Source organism: Thunnus thynnus, chromosome 12 (genome assembly GCF_963924715.1).
Source record: "Thunnus thynnus chromosome 12, fThuThy2.1, whole genome shotgun sequence".
Classification (NCBI taxonomy): Eukaryota; Metazoa; Chordata; class Actinopteri; order Scombriformes; family Scombridae; genus Thunnus; species Thunnus thynnus.
Window position 1 is genome coordinate 20,502,988 of NC_089528.1, and position 19,671 is coordinate 20,522,658.

Consider the following 19,671-nt stretch of genomic DNA (forward strand, 5'->3'; position numbering starts at 1 on the left):
TGTACATAGCCTGTTAAAAATCTGTTTCTGTGAACTGTGCTGAAACAGGCCTCCACACACCTCAAGCCTGTGAAATTATACTAGATTATTACAAGATGCAATTTTTTGATAAATAAATAAATAAATAAAATTACGCCCGGGGCGTTTTTTTTTTATCGTGATTTATTTTTCTAACATTTTTTTTTTTTAATTGCCGTCTGCTGTCGATCACTTCCACAGAAAGCTGAGGAGCTGCAGGGCTACAACATAAAGCCTCTCACAGCCTCTCCTCATTTTATAGCGACAAAACACATCACAAAACATTTAACACATTACTTCACGAATATTTCGATCCATAACGAGTTTTCAGAAGTGTGTGTGTGTGTGTGTGCGTGAGTGTAAGTGTGTGTGAGTGCGTGTGTGTGTGTGTGTGAGAGAGAGAGAGAGAGAGAGAGAAATAAAAATATATCTCAAAGTTACAAAATCAACAGGATTTATGAGAGTACAGTCACCAACATTGTGCAGAAATACATGAAGTGCATCACAGTTGCTCCTCAGCAGGAACAAGGAAGTGTAAAAGGTTCACATCAAACTATCCAAAAACTTTCATTTCGTTGCATATTGATGGTCATCATCTCCCTTTTTTTTTAAGGCATGTTGTTCGGATTCATATTGTTTTGAAACTGTTCACCTCACACAAAATGATTTTCCTTCCAGTGCTCGACCTCAAGCAAAACTGTAGTGAAATATACAACAATAAATTAAAAAAAAAAAAAACTTTATGGAAATTCACATAAAAGGTAACACTGCTGAAATGTACAATATTTTTTATAATATATTATCAACATTCAAATTGACGGACTTATAATAAATAAGCTTAAATAAATACAATTTACATTCACCTCGTTACCACACTATTTACTCCACATACAAATTTTTATGTTTTTTTCCCCACAACTTCCTGTATTTATATGACCAATTCAGATGACATCATCATCAGGTCTCCTAAACACATGCACGTCTCCAAACTTTATGATCATATTGAATTTTGTATAATTGCCATCATTTTAAGTAGATATTAGATTATGAGAAACGTCTTGTGAGAGGAACATATATCTTTTCTTTTTTTATAAGCAAAGATTGCATTTGGCTGCCTTGCATAGCTCAATTGACCTTTATTGCTAACAGACTGAATCTCTGAACTCCAATCATGTCTCAGCAAACTTCCCTGATGATGAAACATTGTTAGATTTTTCTTCCCCGCTGTTTCATTTGGCTGAATTTAGTTTGCTCATTTGTTACCGATTTCTAATAATATAACCACCAAAACAAAATAACGTGCATTGTATCATCGTCATCTACCTCACAGCATGACCGACATCTGTAGCACTGACAAATGATTATATATACCCAGGATAATTTAGATAGAACATACAAATTGCTCAGAATCTCTTATCTTTAACGAATTATTCTACATTTGAGTTTTTGTGGTTTTCCACTGGAAACAAGCATGTGGCACTAAGCCATCAAATCTTAATTTTCTGTCAACGAAGGAGAAGATCTGCCTTCAGACTGAGATAATTTAATTTGTTTCCAAACAACATTCTTGCTGTTCCTCTGTTTGCCTCAGATTGACACAAATGAATCACCGAATAAGTGAAATCTAAGGTGCAGATTTTTTTGTCGTGTTTCAAAGAAAAATAAGACTGGATACATGACACAAAATTATTTCTTAAAATTGGCATTTTTGCAGTGCATCAGCCTGTCTGGAGTCCATTTCGTTTCACTCTCGACATCTGCGGGGGGAAATTGCATCGCTTCTGAAACTTGAGCTTTGTCCAGCTGATTGATTAATTGTGGAAAGAGCCATTAACTTCCCCTTGTGCTTGGAAGGACTGGCTGCGGACGTGCAGATCGTAGGGGAAACGGGCCTCTGGGGACACTCTGTACATGGAGTTGTGCGCAAGAGCCGCGCGTCCTGGCGCACTGCAGTAGCGCATGCCATAGTGGCTGCTTTTGCCGTAGTCTGGTGGATCCTCGTGTTTTAGGGAGAAAATCCCATTAAAGTTCATCGGCGGGCTCAGCTGGCCGTCGAAATGCGGGCTCCTGCTCTCTGGGGATGGGTTCTCGTAGTACGGCTCGTACGCGCCGCTGTAGCTGTAGTGACGGAACGGCTTGGCGCTGCTGTCCAAGCTGCCGCCGCTGTGGCCGGGGGGCGTGTTCATGTCTGAGCCTGGGTACGAGTACATAGCATCGTATGGCGATCTGCCAGAGAACATGACCTCCCCGTTGTGGTCTGTGAGGAAATTTCTCGCGTTCAGCTGCAAACAACCGGCCACTAAGTTGGTGGTGGGCTGGGATAATCCTTTGCACAAAGTCTGTACGAAGGTGAGGAGGTCCGGTCTCTTCCCTGCGCTCAGAGTCTCTGACAGGGCCCAGATGTAATTTTTAGCCAGTCTGAGGGTCTCAATCTTGGACAGTTTTTGAGTTTTTGAGTAGCACGGCACAACTTTACGCAGGCTCTCCAGGGCGTCGTTCAAGCCGTGCATCCGGCTGCGTTCACGGGCGTTGGCTTCCTGACGCCGTAGTTTAGACCTGTCCATATGCTCCTTGCTGATCTTCTTTTTCCGGGGGCCTCGCTTTTTAGGAAGCCCGTCCTCATCCTGATCGTCCTCTCTCTCATCTTCCTCTCTGTCGGAGATGTCGCCCTCTGCCTCCCTCATGTCTGAGTTGGACCTGTCCGGGTTGTGCTGTCGCTCCTGCTCCCGGCTCTCAGGTAAGCTTTCACGGGGATATTTGGCACCAAACCGTGGCTCGCACATCATATGCGGTTCCTCGAAAGGCAGTGTCAACATATTTCCTGTAAAAATCAAAGCCAGAACATAAACTATAAGGACAGAGTATACACCACCGACGTCTTTTGAAGGTTGTCAGTTAATTACCTTGTGAATGGGTCCTCCCAAGAGGAAGAGGAACAAATTGGCAAGCGAGGCCAATGTCACAGCTTTCTACCTTTTCAAAGGCACTCAACTTCATTGTCTTTGGACTTGTTGTAGCAATAGAACCTTGTTTTAAGCCTTTTATTACATGATATCTGGTAATAATACATGATAACGACCCACTTCGGGGTTTTTTTGTTTGTTTTTTTAGCAAAAGCACAGTACAAAATCATTCTGCACACCTGAACTCTGAACAAAAGCCTATTAATGCATAAGCAATATAAAGCTAGTAATACTTACCTCTGGTCAGCGTGCACCGTGCATGTTCCCAAATATCTCCTCTGAATCTGCGCCGCAGCTTCTTCTCTTGCAAACCAACAAATTATAAGAAAAAGCTGAACCTGCGCACCCTCTTTTTTCTCTGCTTTGCTGTGTGTGTTCTGCTCTTCTTTCTCCCCCCTCTCTCTCTCTCTCCCCTTCTCTCTCTCTCTCTCTATCTTCACCTTCCCTCTCTCTTTGAGGAATGACACTCATGCCAACAGCGGGTACCCATGCCATCTGCCGCTGACGTCTTGTGGCAGCCTAGACCACGTGTTCAGTCTCCCATGGGACCTCCATTCCGTACCGATCATCTGGCAGCTCCGGTAATGGGCACCGGGAGGCCCGCGTTTACCGTCAAAAACACAGACTGGAGAGGGATAACAACTAATATCTGCATCTCTCCGTGTAAGAAAGATGAATTAATGTCTTTTTGTCTGGGAAAGAATGAGGAGAGATTGCAGTCATTCTCAACAGGTGAGATAGATAGATAGATAGATAGATAGATAGATAGATAGATAGATAGATAGATAGATTACGTTTTCACTTGTTTATTCATTATACTTATAGATAATTCAGTGACATTAAATTTAATCAATTATAAAAGCATTTCTGACAGGGATCTGCAGTAAGTTATGTTGGGACCAAGAAGATTTAAATATCCAAGTATGTTAATGTTCTGTTTGGGGCCTTCTTTAACAGCTCAAAAAAACAAACTTGTTTTATCATCTTGATACTTCACAATTTTTAATAATTTTGTGAGAATTGTTTATAAACATGATTTTGAACGGCTGAAAATGACACATTGCTTTTGTTTGGGGTCTCAAAGACCCAAGAAACTGTATATGTAAACATGCTTAAATACAGTGGGTTTTCATATGCTCTGTATCTGTGATTGTGCACCCTCTCAAATGAGTCTACTTGGATTTCTGCTTTATAGCATAAGTAACATCACTCTGCAGGGTAACAGACTGTACATTTCTCTGACAGTGAATCAGCAAACAAATCAGCAAACAAAAGCAAAATTTGCTCGTACATACAGAAGCCCATACGGTTATTTCTGTATTTTGTCACCTTCATCAAATGTGCAAGTCCAGTTTGTGGCACAGGTAAGTTACTACTTCAATACATTTATACACACAGTACTGGGTTTTAATAAGGTCATAAAAAACAAAAAAATACACTAATAAACAATGAGGAAGTAAAGTCAAAGTCAACAAAACGCAAGACAGTCACACAGAGTATGTGGTGTTAATGTACAGTATATAAACTGGGTAAAGAAATTCCAGCACGCACCTTACATGGAGCATTATGTGAGCATACCAGGGGGGCGTGCATAGTGTTGGTAGCTGTGGTACCTCAGGACCACAGACATTAAGCACACCCCATGGAAAAGGCCCAGTGGCACACTGCCAAATCCACATTGGGGCACAGCTGGCACTCGATATGGGTATATGCACTTCTCAGTTATGTGGAACAAGCACACACACACAAACGTAAGCCTGTGAATGACCTTGTTGCAAGGAGAATCAATTAAAGGGACTTATCAATCTCTCTATATTGGACATTACAAGACATCGATCAGCAGTTTGGGCCCGGCACAGCATGTTGATTACACCTTGGTGTGAGTTCAGAGGATGAAAGACCATGCAACAATGAGTTCAGCAGTGACAATGACAGCATGTACACACACACACACATACACACACTCTGGTGAATGTGCATACACTTAACCCGAGTGGAGATGTGAGGCACCAAACATGTTCTACGGATGTGCATCTCCATCACTGAGGCCGATGCAATACGCGTCTCGATGCATTGCCAACAATCCGATACATTAAAGATACATATGAAGCAACTACCAATGTGGTCCGATACGATTCACCCCTATTGCAATGCAGTGTGATTCGACACAATTTGATTCAATACAATTCGTCGCAATGCAAAAGAATGATGCAATTCAGTATAGTACAGAGAGTTTGATTTAATTTCTTAAGCATACATGAAATCATAAATTCAGTAAAAAATTGCCATTTTTACTTTACATATTTGTTTCTCTAGTAAGCATCTCATTTATGCTGTTTCGTTTTTGACCTCTGAAAAAACACCTGGACCTTTCACAAACAAGCCTTTTCACAAGTCCTTTGTGGTGTAGTTGTTCTCTGTCTCCAGTTTACATTCATCTGCTCTGTGACCCAAACAATTACTGTCAAAATAGTTTAAAGCTGGAGTGCGGGACTTTTATCTCCCCCTCCTGGCAGTAAGAGTAATTACAAAAACACTGTCGACACGTGCTTACGTCATAGACTCCGCCATAGCCTACTCCGTTGCTGCTGTTGCGGCTGTAAAACAGTAGATAAATTGTTTTGAGCGTCACACAACCCCAGTGAAATGATTCGTTTCACTATCAGAATTTGATCCATTTGGTCCAATAACAATAACAAGTCTAGAAGAGCCACACGATTAAATTATTTTATCCCCATTCAAGTTAGCAGAGAGCTGCCCGGCGGAAATCTGCATTCATGCATTCATGAGGCCAGCATGGGAATGTCAAACCTGATACCAGATTAAAAACTCCAGTATATTGTGAAATACAGAGAGATTTATCTGGCAGTTATAGGCTTTATCAGCATTGTGTGAACTCGTTTGCCAAGGGCTTGAATGTAACAGGCATTCATTTATATGTAAAAGCTCCGCACTGCAGGTTTAATAATCCACTTACTCCAAAGTGCGAAACAATAATTCTAGAGTGCGAGTTCCACCTGGAACATTTGGCAGCGCACCACTTAGCTGTAGTATGCTAGCACACTTGAGAAACATTTAGAGAGGAGGAATCAATGTAAATATCAAATTATTGGTCACATTTCTAAATAATAAAGACATCGAGCATCTACTAATAATTATATATACATAAATCGTATTGCACTGATGCAGAGATGTTAGAAATGATGCATTGCGAGTTCAGCCCAAATTGTATCCTGTGCACACTTTTTTAATCAGGGCAATTGTATCGTGAACGTTTATGCCAGTGCACCAATGCAAATCAGTGACTCTTCTCATCCCTAATGTGTTCACACAAAGGCAAGTGTGCATGTGGACAAACACGTACTGTACATGAACACACCTAAAATACACAAACATGCAAAATACTTTAAATAAAAAAAACAGTCCCTTCATCACTGCCTTCCCCCCAAAATGCCTCAGCTGGTCTGCTGATCGTTCTGGTCCAGCAGACACACACACACACACACACACACACACACACACACACACACACACACACACACACACACACACACACACACCAGCATCTGATGAGTCAAACTCCCCATCTCAGACTAATCAGTTGACTGCACTAATTGCAAATGCAAATATGCAAATTTATATTAATTAATTACTCCACTAATTAGTTCTCTTGTCTTTTCAGGTAATAAATCATGGTGTGGTTGAGAGAGAAGGAGAGAGAGACATGGCAGTGATCTTTTGTCTGCTAGAAATCCTTGTTTCAGGTCTGAAACTGATGATCCTATGAGGTTTTTGGGGCGGTTTTCATTAAAAACTGCCCTCCACCGAGACACCTTAACTTTTTTTTTTCTTCACAACAATTCTAACCTGTAGTTAATTATTTCAAATCTTATTTTATGTGTCATAGTTTGAGGGTGGAAGCCTAGTAATTTGAGAGGTATAACAAATAGCAGAGGTTGGTAAATCAGGGTGTCTCGCTGACAGTTCTTGCCTGTCAGCTCTTTTAATTATCACATTATCAGCTTTTATAGGCACGGCGCGTGGTGTAGAGCTGCAAATGAAGGCGCCACTGATCGCACGCTGTGTTGCAAGCATTTCTCAATTGATGTCAGCACTTAAGGAGAGTTTGTGTCTGGATGATGAGTGCAAGGTGAAATGGTTGAGGGTATGGTAATAAAGCATGATTCTGTCCATGCCTTTAGTGCTTCTTCCTGTGGCTCATTCCTCCAGTGAAGCCACTCAACAACTCTGAAGTCCAAAGCATGTGTTTTTTCAATCCTGACATTGACTCTGTAATGAGCTTTGCACTGTTATTTTTCAAGACTAAACAAGGGAATGCTTAAACAGGTGTTTCAGGTCCAAGTACAAGTGCAGGTTATTTATTTGACGCACTTGTTGATACCCAATACTATGACAAATACCTTGCTGCTGCTATTTCAGATTTCAGATTATTCTTCTCTCCACAAACCTTGTAGTAGACAGATTTATTGCTCTTATTTATGGTATAATGATCCAAAATCTGACACTACCAAGCGTACATGTATATTCTCAGACTGCAGCTGGTTAAAAGCTTAACCAGGTAAGAGTTTGAAATTTAAATCTAACAAGGCAGCAAAAACTGTTACAAAAATAGCTACAAAACAGTCGACATTACGCACCTTGTGTCCTTGAAATGACAAAAATTGAATTGCTATGTGGAGTATGTTCACTGGCAACATTTCTTGCCAGTGAATCCTGGAAGTCCGAGGTGATAGAGTGCAACTGGGGGTTCGAATCCTGGGTCCTGTGTGTGCAATTCAGGCAACAAAAGCACCTTTGGTTTGGTTAAATGATGGAAAGATTGTGGTTTTTCTGGTGGACCAGGCATTAGGGGGCTAACCAACAACTGCCCAATTCAGGACTTTTTGTTGCATATCGTTCCCCATCTCTCTCTCTCTCTCTCTCACTCTTTCTTTGGTGAAATGTTAATAAAGTAAACATGTCCTGCCTTGTACTACAAGTCACTGATGACTTTTAAGATACTGAACTAAGACCACCACTTTTCCATAAACTTAATGATTGTACGTAGTGCTTTAACATTAAGGTAAAACAAAAACGATGTCATGTAGATATTGTGGGGAAACAAATGAAACACGTCAGTGAACGTTTTGTCAACAGATGCATTCCTCAAAAACTTTTTCTCATTATTTTAATTTTAAAAACTGGGGTGGTATTGTGTTTTTCTCGGCACACTGTTTCTGTTGAAAATGACTACTTTAAGATATAATTGTTGCCCTTATGGGTTAATAAATCGATATCCAAGTAAGATGCATATAAAGGTATTTACATTTTCAAAAAAAACTATCAAATAAAAACAAAATTATTTGACCAAAGTTTTGTTTTAAAAGCATTGCACAAGCAAAGCACAAGCATTTCTGTTCATTTTCAGATGGAAAGGTCTGATTATCTAAAAGCTGTTCTGTCCTAACTTGGGGAACTGAGATTTGTAAAACATTTGATATTTGTCCAAATACACAGGTTTTGGTGAATTTGAGCAAAATCATTACTTTAGGTATTCTTTATTTGCATAATTTACCAAACATGGCTCATTATGAAGCAAACAATCAGTCTGCAGACAAGATGGTGAGTTGGGTTTGGTATTACTCAGTTAAGTGGTCCAGGAGCTCTACAAAGTTTTAAAGATTCAGCTCAGAATCAGTCAGAATAATTGAAAAAAATTGAGAGTTGAAATCCAGTTGTCAATGACCAGTTATGCTTTATATATGACTTAGAGTCTGAAAGGGAAAACATGTCATAAAACACTTTAAGTGGACAAGTTTCACGGTGGTTTCAGCAGTGAGACCACATCCAACAACCCCATCCACTGAAGGCGCGCAGTACTGTGGACGTGCAGAGGAGGGCTGAGGATTGTGGGACTGATTACCAGAGGCCAGGTCCTGGACTGGTGTCCTCCAGCTGTGCTGTTCTACCCAATTAGAAACTCCATATGCTGCCCCACTCAGCTGCTGAGTGGCCACACCTCCCCACCCACACAGGTGGAGCACTGTGTATGTATGTGTGTGTGTGTGTGTGTGTGTGTGTGTGTGTGTGTGTGTGTGTGTGTGTGTGTGTGTGTGTGTGTGTGTGCATGTTTGCCTTTGTTGCTGTTGTCTATCAACACTCCAGTGAGAGGTAAATAAGGAAGTCTCTCTTGTTCCCATTTGAGCGTACAGTAAAATAATCACCTCACAGATCTGATTTAGTTTTGTGTGATGGTCCACTACTGGAATACTTTCTTAATCCCAACTCATTTCCTCACACACAAACAAAGTAACTCAGACTGTCATTGCTCCTTTGATAAGAAACACTCAGGTATTTAGGTGGGTGGCAAAGATGTGCTAATAGTATTAAAATATGGGAATATGAATAATGGATATGTTTTGAAAATGTATAATGTAAAGATGTTAGTCCCATTTTCAGACAGAGATGGGATGCAGACGCGAAATGTTGCTGCAGGCACCCGTTTCTTTTTCAAAGCACAATCTGTTCGCACACGTTCAAAGTGGCGGTGACAATCTGTTGTGGTAGAATGCGACACTTCCTTACCCAGAAAGTGATAAGATTAATAAAAATGTGTCAGATATCATATTTAAGGAAGAGTCACATCCTTAATTGTATATATGTATTGTATGAAATGTACAGTAAACTCTGCAGTGTAAAACAGAGGAGGTGATGTCTGGGAGGTGTATAAACAAAAAAAAAAAACATCACTCATGTTCTCTAAATTGCCTCTGAAGCAGCTTACATGAGAGACATTTATATAGGTTTTGCTCCCTAAGAAGTAACAAAGAGCTCATGAAATAAAGTTTTGGTTGTGCATGTGAATCTGCTGACTTTTCAACTTTTTTGCATTCTTTGAAGCAGTTCTGATTTTTTTTTTTCCAGATATGACGCTGGGATGATTGACAGTGCTGTAATGTAGTTTTCTCACCTAATCAACACTCTTGGTGTTGATATGATTTCTTTTTCCCTCTCCCCTCATCAACTGTCCTCATCCTCTCGTCGCCTTGCTGTGAGTGTGTTTGAACCAAAGTGTGGCATTAAAATGAGTATTTGGGTTGCTCTGCAAATTCTGTTGTATGTTTGGTTTAATTCACTTATGTTATTGGCAACCTGCTGACAGTGTCTGCACCCACATAAGAAGCTTGTTTTGCTGATAGTCAGATGACCACATTGACCACAAATATACTGTGTATTGTTTAAAATGCATAAATATCTGATAATTTTAAAGTTGGCTTACAGTCGTCCTCGCAATATAGCCAATGAAGTAGAAAACTGTTAATTTGCTTTCTTCATATAGGAGCTCATATTCATCGCTAATGTTTAGATTGTATACAAATATTTCAGTGTCTACATGTGTGTTCAGCCATGCAGTTTGTCAAAAGACTCATGGTAAATGTTGTAAGAGCAAAGGTCTCAAAATCATGCAGAATCAAAGATTGACAAGTGAAGAAAAAGGAGTAAGTGGGCCCTTCCAGTTTGAGTCTAACGTACTGTTAAAGATGTTTCCTATTAGTCTGTTAGATCATGAGTCAGTTTATTGAGTTCCCAACCCTCTTCATCATCATACTTGACAGTTAGTCTTAACCTGCAGGCTGCAGCCACCACAATCCTTGTCATTTTGATCTTCAGACTCCTACAGTAGCAAAGTCAGTGGACTGACATGCCAGTGCTTTAGTTCTTTATTCAGTCCAAAGATGATGTTGGAAGAGTTGCTGAGAAATCTTATCTATGGCAACTTGTTTCCACATGTCGTTGTTCATTTAAAGGTTCTGGTGGACCGTTAGATACATGTTGAAACCAGATGATAAGCTTTTCCCCCATTTTGGTTAAAGTCATCTCATGTAGTGGAGTGGAGTTGTAAATAGATCACAATTGGCTCTCGCTGGTTGTCGCTTGCATTGCGTCACAGGACATTTGCGTAAAGTTGAACCTTTCCCAACTTTCCCCTGTAGTGTAGTTGGGCGCTTTTCTGATCTATGTAGCTCAGCGGGGGCACTGGGCCGTAAAGCCAGATCTCATTCATAATGAATAGCAGCCATCGCTGTCCACGCTTTTGAGTCCATATGAGTTAACATGAGTCATGTAAGTCAAAATCCTGTATTACAGCAATCGTTTGACATTTTTGGAAATTCGCTTATTGGCTTTCTTGTTGAATTGATGTTAAGACTGAAAAAACTCTCATATCTGAGCACTATGTACAGAGTTGTAGCCATGAGGTGATTAGCTTAGCTTAGCATTAAGACTAGAAGTGGGGGGTAACAGCTAGCCTTTTGTTCAAAGTTAGAAAACCAGAACCTCTAAAGCTCACTAATTAACACTTTTTATCTTATTTGTTAAATAAGCACAAACACAGTAATGCCAAAACGACAATTTGTGGCTTTTTTGGGAGTTAAACTTGGTGTAACTAGTTGGTAACAACAGTCAGGAGCAGTGTAATCTCTGTAAACCAATATCTGCATATGAATGCAGTATCTGTAGGCAACGGGACAAGATTTTGGTACCGGAAGCATTCTGGTTTCTATTTGTTGTGTGTTTGTGGTCCAAATAGTATTGACCAACTATGTTTGAGCGGGTTTTGGTTGCATGCAGATAAACAGTCCATGCGGAGCGCAAAAGAGGCGGAACACATTGGCCAAAATGCAATCTTGGAACCCATCGGCTGACAACGATTTAGCTTTTTATTTATTTATTTATTTAATTATCTGCATTCATAAGCATATATCTGTTCATAGAGATTAGCCAAAATGTTGTCTGGACCATCTCAAGCTGTTAATTTGACTGTAAACAACGACCGGCACATGGAAGAGGAAGTCTTGGCCTGGATGCAAGCTTACAAATCCTACTATGGCGAAGGCATGACCCACCCTACTCTGCCTCTGATTGGCTTCACCTGACGATGACGTTTCTCACATAGCCCTCACTGAAAGAACAGGAAGTTTCTGCTTTTCTACTGTCATCGGCAAATTGGCTCAAAATTGTTAAGCCATAATAATTTCTTCTAAATGCAGTCCATTTGTTCACAGTATAAGTAGAAACCTAGATAACTGTAAAAAGATCCAGTGAAAATGCAGGCCACTGAGATGTGCTTTCATCATTGTGAAAGTGATGCGAAGGCAGCTAGCAATCCAATCACAGTGTAACACTTGCTGTAATTTAATGCCATGCCTTAAATAAAATAAACCCAGCGTTTGAAATAGTAATAAGCCATGACTTAACATAACAATAACACCAGATCTCCCATTTCAATGATGAATAGGTAGACTGCCATTGATTCATCAGACCTGTTCAGTCAAATGATGGACGCTGATGATTATAAACAAACAAAAATATTTATTCATGAATGAATGAGTGAGTGCACAGCACTCTTAATGCTTTTTTGGGGGGGGGGGGGCGCACATGAAGCTATAAACACAATACTGAGATACAGACGGGAGACAAATTACAGGAAGAACTGGTACAGGTCTGAATGTTTGTCCCCTACAGTGAGGGGATCCGGTGTTATGCTTTGGGGGGCATTTTGCTGGCATGGTTTGGGTTCACTTGTCCCCTTGGAGGGAAGGGTCACTGCAAATCAATACAAAGTTGTTCTGAGTGATCACCTTTATCCCATGATGAAACATATCTATCCTGATGGGAGTGGTCTCTTCCAGGATGACAATGCCCCCACCCATAGGGCACGAGGGGTCACTGAATGGTTTGATGAGTATGAAAATGATGTGAATCACCTATGGGAGATTTTGGACCAACGTGTACCCTCCACCAACATCATCAAAACACCAAAATAAGGGAATATTTTTTTGAAGAATGGTATTCCTCAGCCTTGGTATTGATTCTACAAGTCTCTGGAACTCTTTTGGAGGGATCAACACCGTTCTTCAAAAAGATATTCTCTCATTTGCGAACTGTGAGCTCTGAGTTGATGACCCCTGAGATGGGAAACTCAGAATTTTCAGTTCCACAACAGCTGATCAGAGTAAGTTCAATCAACTCTGAGCATGTTCACTCTGAGTTGAGCTTGTGAGTGGTGAATGAAAAAAGCCATCATCAATGGAGCTCCGGTACTATGATTCACTATGGCAACAGGTAAATTAAAAGCAGATCCTCCATTTTAATCCAGTGGACATAGAGATAATAATGCACATTTATCCTTAAAAAAAGAGCCTGAGTCAGAGCGGGAAAAGTGTCAATAAGTTAACACAATAACATTTGATTCAGTGTTGTCTATAATTTATCATTTACCAGACTTACATTTCCTTAATGGATGATAAAGTGGAACCTGACTGTGTATCAGGCTGTAGCCTACATTACATCTTTAATATATTTGTTCAGCTTTAATCTGATGGGGACTGTCAGGGACCAAGCAGTGAAACTCAAAAATAAAGCAAAAATTAGTAATTTATTTACAACTTAATTTCAACTTAACAAATAATTTTTTCCAAAATACAAAAATAGGAAAACTAGAAGAAAGTAATTTCAAAAAAACTAGGGCCCTTTAACTCAAATTGAGGTGAACTAAACAAACAGCAACTTGGACTGAACTGAACATGACAGACCTGACAAATGACACATAAGAGGGGGTTTATATATACACACAGCTAGCCTACACAGACACACAAGGGGGGCAGGAATAAACAATTATCTCTATAACACAAATTAACCTTAATCTCAACAAAGATTTAAATCAGGAATATATTTACAACCCAACTAACTATCAAAAGCAGGAAAAATAAACTTAAAGTCCTAAAGTAACTGAAGTTAACTGGATCCCGAAAGGCAGACTCCCCTCTGGCATGCCCGGTTGGCCTCTTCCACTTCCTGCCTGCCACAGTATAAGAGGCCATCTTTACCGGTGCCAACTCTTTTGGCCAGAGGGAGGACTCGCCGGATCCATGAAACAAAAGACAAAGGGAAATCAGGATTTAACACCAGCAAAAAATATTAAAGATAGAATGTTAACCGAAATGCGTCCACTCAAATTAGCAAACAAACTGTCAATGATAAAGTGTGTGCTGTATGAAAACAAAAGACTATGTGTGCTGTGATTATTTGAAATGTTTGTATGTTAAGTGTTACAAAAGAAAACTACTAACTCTTGCTCACTTGTGGTGTGGCCATCACAGGGACAAAACACAGGAGGCAGGAACTGAAAAATACTGTCAAAAATTATAAAAAATATGTAGATCAAAGACAGAGACATGACTGTAAGCTCACAAGCTCACAAGTTTAAGGATCCATGAAATCTTCTCTTGTCTTTCACAGCTCGGAGTTAAATCAACACCTCTCTGACACAGCCTCAACAAAAAAATTATAGTATTTAGATATAAATATAATAACAAGATATAAATATTATATAAAGATATTATATTTAACAGATATTCATTTTATTGTTTCTACCCCTGTTTGTACCTATAAAGTTATTCTCGTTACAAGAGTTGAACATATTGTAGCTATAAAAGTAGTTTTTGCATATTTGTATAGCATGATGTAAAATATGTTTTTCAGTGAAAATGAAAAATGAAGAACCAAGTTCTTCACATGTCAATAGACCCCTGGATGCTCAGTATAATTCCACCTACTTCTCCACTCTATTAAACGTCATTGAAACGTTGCTGGAAATATCTCAACATGACACCATGCCATCTGTGTTTAATCAGTTTTAGCGAGAACAAGTAACATGGTGTTGCAGTGTTAAATTGGTTTGAGGTTGATTTAAAGGAAAACACTACATGATGAATGGCAGCGCAAAACACAGTCAACACAACAAAGATAGTAGGCTAAGTATTCACTGAAAAATGGGGTTTTAAAATCTTTGCAGTTCTGTTGTTGTGGTTAATTTGAACACCTCTTCAGCAGCTGATAAGAGTGATCTATTGATTTCTTATCTTTATGAACTTAACATGGCAAAGAAGTGGAAGAAGTACCCAGATTCACATAAAATTTTTATTACAAGTAAAAGTACTGCATTTAAAATCCTACCTCATTAAAAGTATATGTATTATCAGCAAAATATACTTCTCTACTTATGCTGAATGGCCCCTTTCATGGCCTTATATGCAGTATATCACAGGATTATTAACATTGGTGGATTAGTGAACAGCTTGATTGAGGAGCAGCTGATTTGCACTCTTTATAGAGTGTTTAACTTTAAAAAACTTCAATCTTCAAAAGCTATTTCTGTTTTGTATTGTGTCCTTAAAACCATCTTTGTAGTGAGAATATTTCATCTTGTTTTTAACTGAAATCAATTTGTTTGTATCTGTAATGTGTCTATCTTGAAACAACAAGGAATGCAATGGATTGAGGCACTAGAATTACAAAAAAAAGTTGGTTTCAGCAAATTCTTGAAACAATTTGCCACTGGCAGAATGTTTTTTTCCTCACATATTACAAGAAAATAGAAATTTGAGAACTCAATTCCAAATGACCTGATAAGAGGGAGATTTTTCCACTGAACAAGAAGCTGATCACATGTTCTGTATGAAAAATAACATGCAAAATAACTAATAAGTAAAGCTGTATAAAAAGTACAAAATTTGCCTCTGAAATGTAGTGAAGTATAAAGTTGCATAAAATCAAGCACTTGGTTACTTTCCAGCACTGGGAGTTAATGATGCAAGTGAGACACCACACTGTCACAACCTTCCATAATTCTAAATGAACTCCTGACAACTTTGCAGTTATCATATTATTATATTATATTACATTAATCTTTTTGTGTGTCTCTAATCCATCACTGCTGTGGGATCTGCTGGAGAGATTGCCACCTTCCCAGCAAATCTGTTAATAATAATATTAATATAACAAACTTTATCCATATAGCACTTTTCTGTTACAAAGTGCTTCACAAAAAGATAAAATACAATTTGTTCTTTTGACTGGAGACATCAGGGAGCTCGATGCCCTCTGTGACTTGCATCATCTGCTGTGTGTCAGAATGCTGGAGCCACGTTGGGGGTCTGCCCTGCCCCTTGTGCCCACCTGAGGGGGTTACAGTTGGCAGCCACGACACCTCACCTGACAGGCTTCCAGAGAGGAACAACTTGGCTGACAGCAGAAATAGCTTCTTCCTATTCGGGGGTCGGCCCCCAGTCAAGATGAGGGAAGCTTGGCTCTTTAAGAGTTGGGCCAATTCCCAGACACACGAGCGGCTCATGCCACAGGGCCCTTTGATTCTGGGCTCTCGATCAGTCACTCTAAATAGAGCTCTGTGCTCTTTCCAATGGATAGACAGGGTTTAATTTTTATTAAACAGCTTGATATGGAATGTCTACTTTACATGCTGCACGATGTGGCCATGTGTAGTTAGGTTGTGAGAACATGCTGTCAGTTCTGGTTAGGTTAGGGTAAGTATCCCTCTTGCCTCGGTGTGACAGCATCATATTTTATTTTTATCTTTGCTTTAGAGCTGAAATCATCAGTCGATTAAGTGATTCGACAGATTCACCAGTTCCAACTTCTCAAACATGAGGATTTGCTGCTTTTCTTTGTCTCATATGATAATAAAGTGAATAGTTTTGGGGTCTGAAATGGTGAAAACATTACCTTCATCTCTAAACATTTTGCACGATTTTCTGACAATTTATAGAACAAACGATTAAGTTAATTGAGAAAAGTGTCAGCAGATTAATCAACAATGAAAACAATCTTTAGTTGCACCTTTACTCTTTTGAATGTGAACCTCTGCCATGTTGTCCAGCTGTGTCTGTGCGTGTGAAGAGGACAATAATAAACTAAGACTTGTTTAGTGTTTAAGTGTATCTCTGGCTTTGTACATTTGCATGAGTGCATATATTACACATATGTAATTTGCTGTTGAGTGCATCCTGCCCACAAGTTTGGCTGTTTTTCTTTTGAAGAAGGAAAAGCAAACTGATTAGCAGGTCCAGGTAACATCAGAGCAGCATTTCCCTGCAAGTGGCCGTGTGATTAAATCAGACAGAGGGAGTCTCAGGGAGCCGGGTAATGAAGGGACAGGCTGGCGGATGCCTTCACACCCCTCCTCGTCCTCCTCCTCCTACTTCTTCTCCTCCACCAAGTAGTGCTGGAGCTCAGCCCGAGCCCGGGACAGGAGGTGGGGTGGAGCAGAAATACCAACACACACTAACATGCATGGAGAAACTGTATTTGCACATGTATGGGAGCAATGGAGGACTTGACATACAGTAAAATGCACAAAATGTATTTATTGGTGCACAAAGTCACAAGAGGACAAACATGCACACACACACAAAGCAAGAGAAAGATTTTATGCATCTGTAAATTAGCTTTCGTGTGCCAAAATGATGGAACGACCACCACAAAACACACAGTTATGTCTCTCCAACAACCCTTGACTTGAGTTCATGCCAGCAAAAGAAATTGATTTGCTTATTTCACTTGCAAGCAAATGGACTATTCAAAGGAGTAATGACCAAAAACAAAAGCTCTGTAAATCAACAGTGAGCCAAAAAAAAAAAAGACTCACAAATCTTAGCAGCCTCACCAAATTTCTCATTCAAGCCAAAAATAAGCATTAAAAGCTCTTTAAAATACTGTTGATAGCTTTTGGTTACAGGCAGTCCCCATTCTCATGCCTGGCAATGGTCTTTTATGGCGAGGGACCTAATACAAGATTTCTGTTCTAGTGCAAACACAGTGGCCATGGGCACCAAGGAACAGCTGCCGTATAATTGAATTAACATTCGCCTTCTGCTTCGGTACTCAGCGCAGTGCTGAAAACTCATACACATCCCTCCACGAGCTCCATCAACCTACCCATGAATATGCATGCTACTTGTGATAAATATGTGTTCTGTGTGTAATGTTTGTGGAGCTGCCTATACAGCGGATAAAGAGCTATACGCTGACTATCTTGGGAAAGTGACACCGTATACATCAAGTCCGTTGATCATTTTTAGTGCCGTGGGCCCTCTGAGGCATGTAGCATTGGTGTCTGTGGAGCTTCAGTGTAATTTGAAGTCTAACAGAGACATCTAGTGGATTCATAATAACACATGAGAGAAGCTTCACATTGCAGGTCATGCACAGTACATAATCTTAAGCCTTTACTAAATGTAAACGTTCTTGCTGTTGCTTTATAAGATGATGTGTATCTAAATTTGAAAACAAAAATATGTCCATAAAAAACTGACCTGATGTTATGGCCTGTCTGTCATCTTAACACGGGATTTATTTATATAGAGGTGATATTTTCTTCTTTAAAGACTCCCTCCAGACATGTTTTAAGAAATATTAAAAATATTCTCCTTTGAATAATTATTTGTGTCCAATATGGTTATTCCTCAAGAAACTTCAATTATCTCATTCAACCTTAAACTCAGATTAAAGAACACATTTTTGGGGACTTTAAAGACTTGACTGTTAATGTAAGGAAGGTCAATTTGCTTTACCTACACAGGTGTTTCCAGTTATTTTTGTTGATTAGCTCAGGTTGAAGTTGGGTGGAGCTACGCCAGGAATTACGTGAGGTCAACAGACTCCATGTACTGATAAGAATGATAAAAGTGTGTTTTGTGCAACAAAGCTACAGGAGAGTCAAGGAGAGTCATTTCAGCTCAGTCTGTACACACACAGTCTGAGAAGAGCTTAATCAGACTAAATAGTTAAAATCACCTTGGATACCATGGGTGTGCAGGGCCTTTGAAGTTTCATCCAATAAGTTAACTGGCAGTAAAAATTAGCCCCACCTTTACCAGCTGTGACATTAGTAATGCTCAATGCATCAATAATTATAATCTAATAATATAATATATATACATTAGTATGAAATTGGCCATATTGCATAATGAGTACTTTTACTTTAGGTACTTAAAGTATAATTTGATGATAATACTTTGAATGCAAAACTTGTAACAGAGTATTTCTACACTGTGGTATTGCTACTTTTACTAAAATACAAACCTTTGCCTATTTCTAGTTTGGTGATATTCTATATTTTCCCTATTTTCAACAATTTCAATGAAAAGACCAAAACCAACATTGGATTGACTCTACTAACAAGTACTGTTGGCACATATAGCTTATTCTCATGTACCATAGTTACCCTTAGTCCATTATTATCATGAACATGGGTACTGCAGTTAATTCTGAGTCAGTCCCACATACACTTTCCTGCTGCCAAAAATACTCACTAGAGCACCAAATGTGTATCAATCCACTCTGCTGTATGAGGAGTCTGTTTAGAGAGCTCATCCCCCTGATAAACATTACATCTTAGTTAAAATCAACAATATGAAGTACCACACACTGTAAGGATGAGGTTAGGGTAGTGGGGGGAGCTGCAGCAGCAAACAGCATGGAGTGTAAGTGTGAGCTGTGACAGTGTCAGGTTAAAATGTCTGCGGTGTACACCTGTGTGCATGTGATTGGATGTTACCAGCCACACAACTGTGGAGGAGTCCGTGATTGTGAAGAACATTGAAAACAGCTGGGGCCAATCAGCTGAGACAAGCACGACTTCAATGCTCTGCCGGAACTAACATTATGCTCCATTTTAGTAAAAATCACAGTAGCCTGCTGTTTAGGCCTCTTAGGCCTTTAAATATGTTATACACATACATTTGTGATGTGTTTTTAAAGATTTATGTCCTCAGTAGGAACAAATGAAGCCCGAGACAGGCTGTGGAAGTCAAGAAGTACTGAGACAGAC

At 39.5% G+C, this 19,671-nt stretch overlaps 1 protein-coding gene across 1 annotated transcript; it reads right to left on the reverse strand.

Moving 5' to 3' along the window:
* Positions 1-455: 455 nt before the first annotated feature.
* On the reverse strand, positions 456-3,707 carry neurod6b (neuronal differentiation 6b). The gene is made up of 2 exons (XM_067606248.1): positions 3,219-3,707; positions 456-2,839 (listed from the first exon to the last, which is right to left on the reverse strand). The coding sequence occupies exon 2, from the start codon at positions 2,832-2,834 to the stop codon at positions 1,830-1,832; it is 1,005 nt and encodes a 334-aa protein (XP_067462349.1). The 5' UTR covers positions 2,835-2,839; positions 3,219-3,707; the 3' UTR covers positions 456-1,829.
* Positions 3,708-19,671: the final 15,964 nt, after the last annotated feature.

Bases quoted from the DNA above. Each gene is read 5' to 3' on its own strand.
- neurod6b (XM_067606248.1), bottom strand. From the start codon at position 2,834: ATGTTGACACTGCCTTTCGAGGAACCGCATATGATGTGCGAGCCACGG.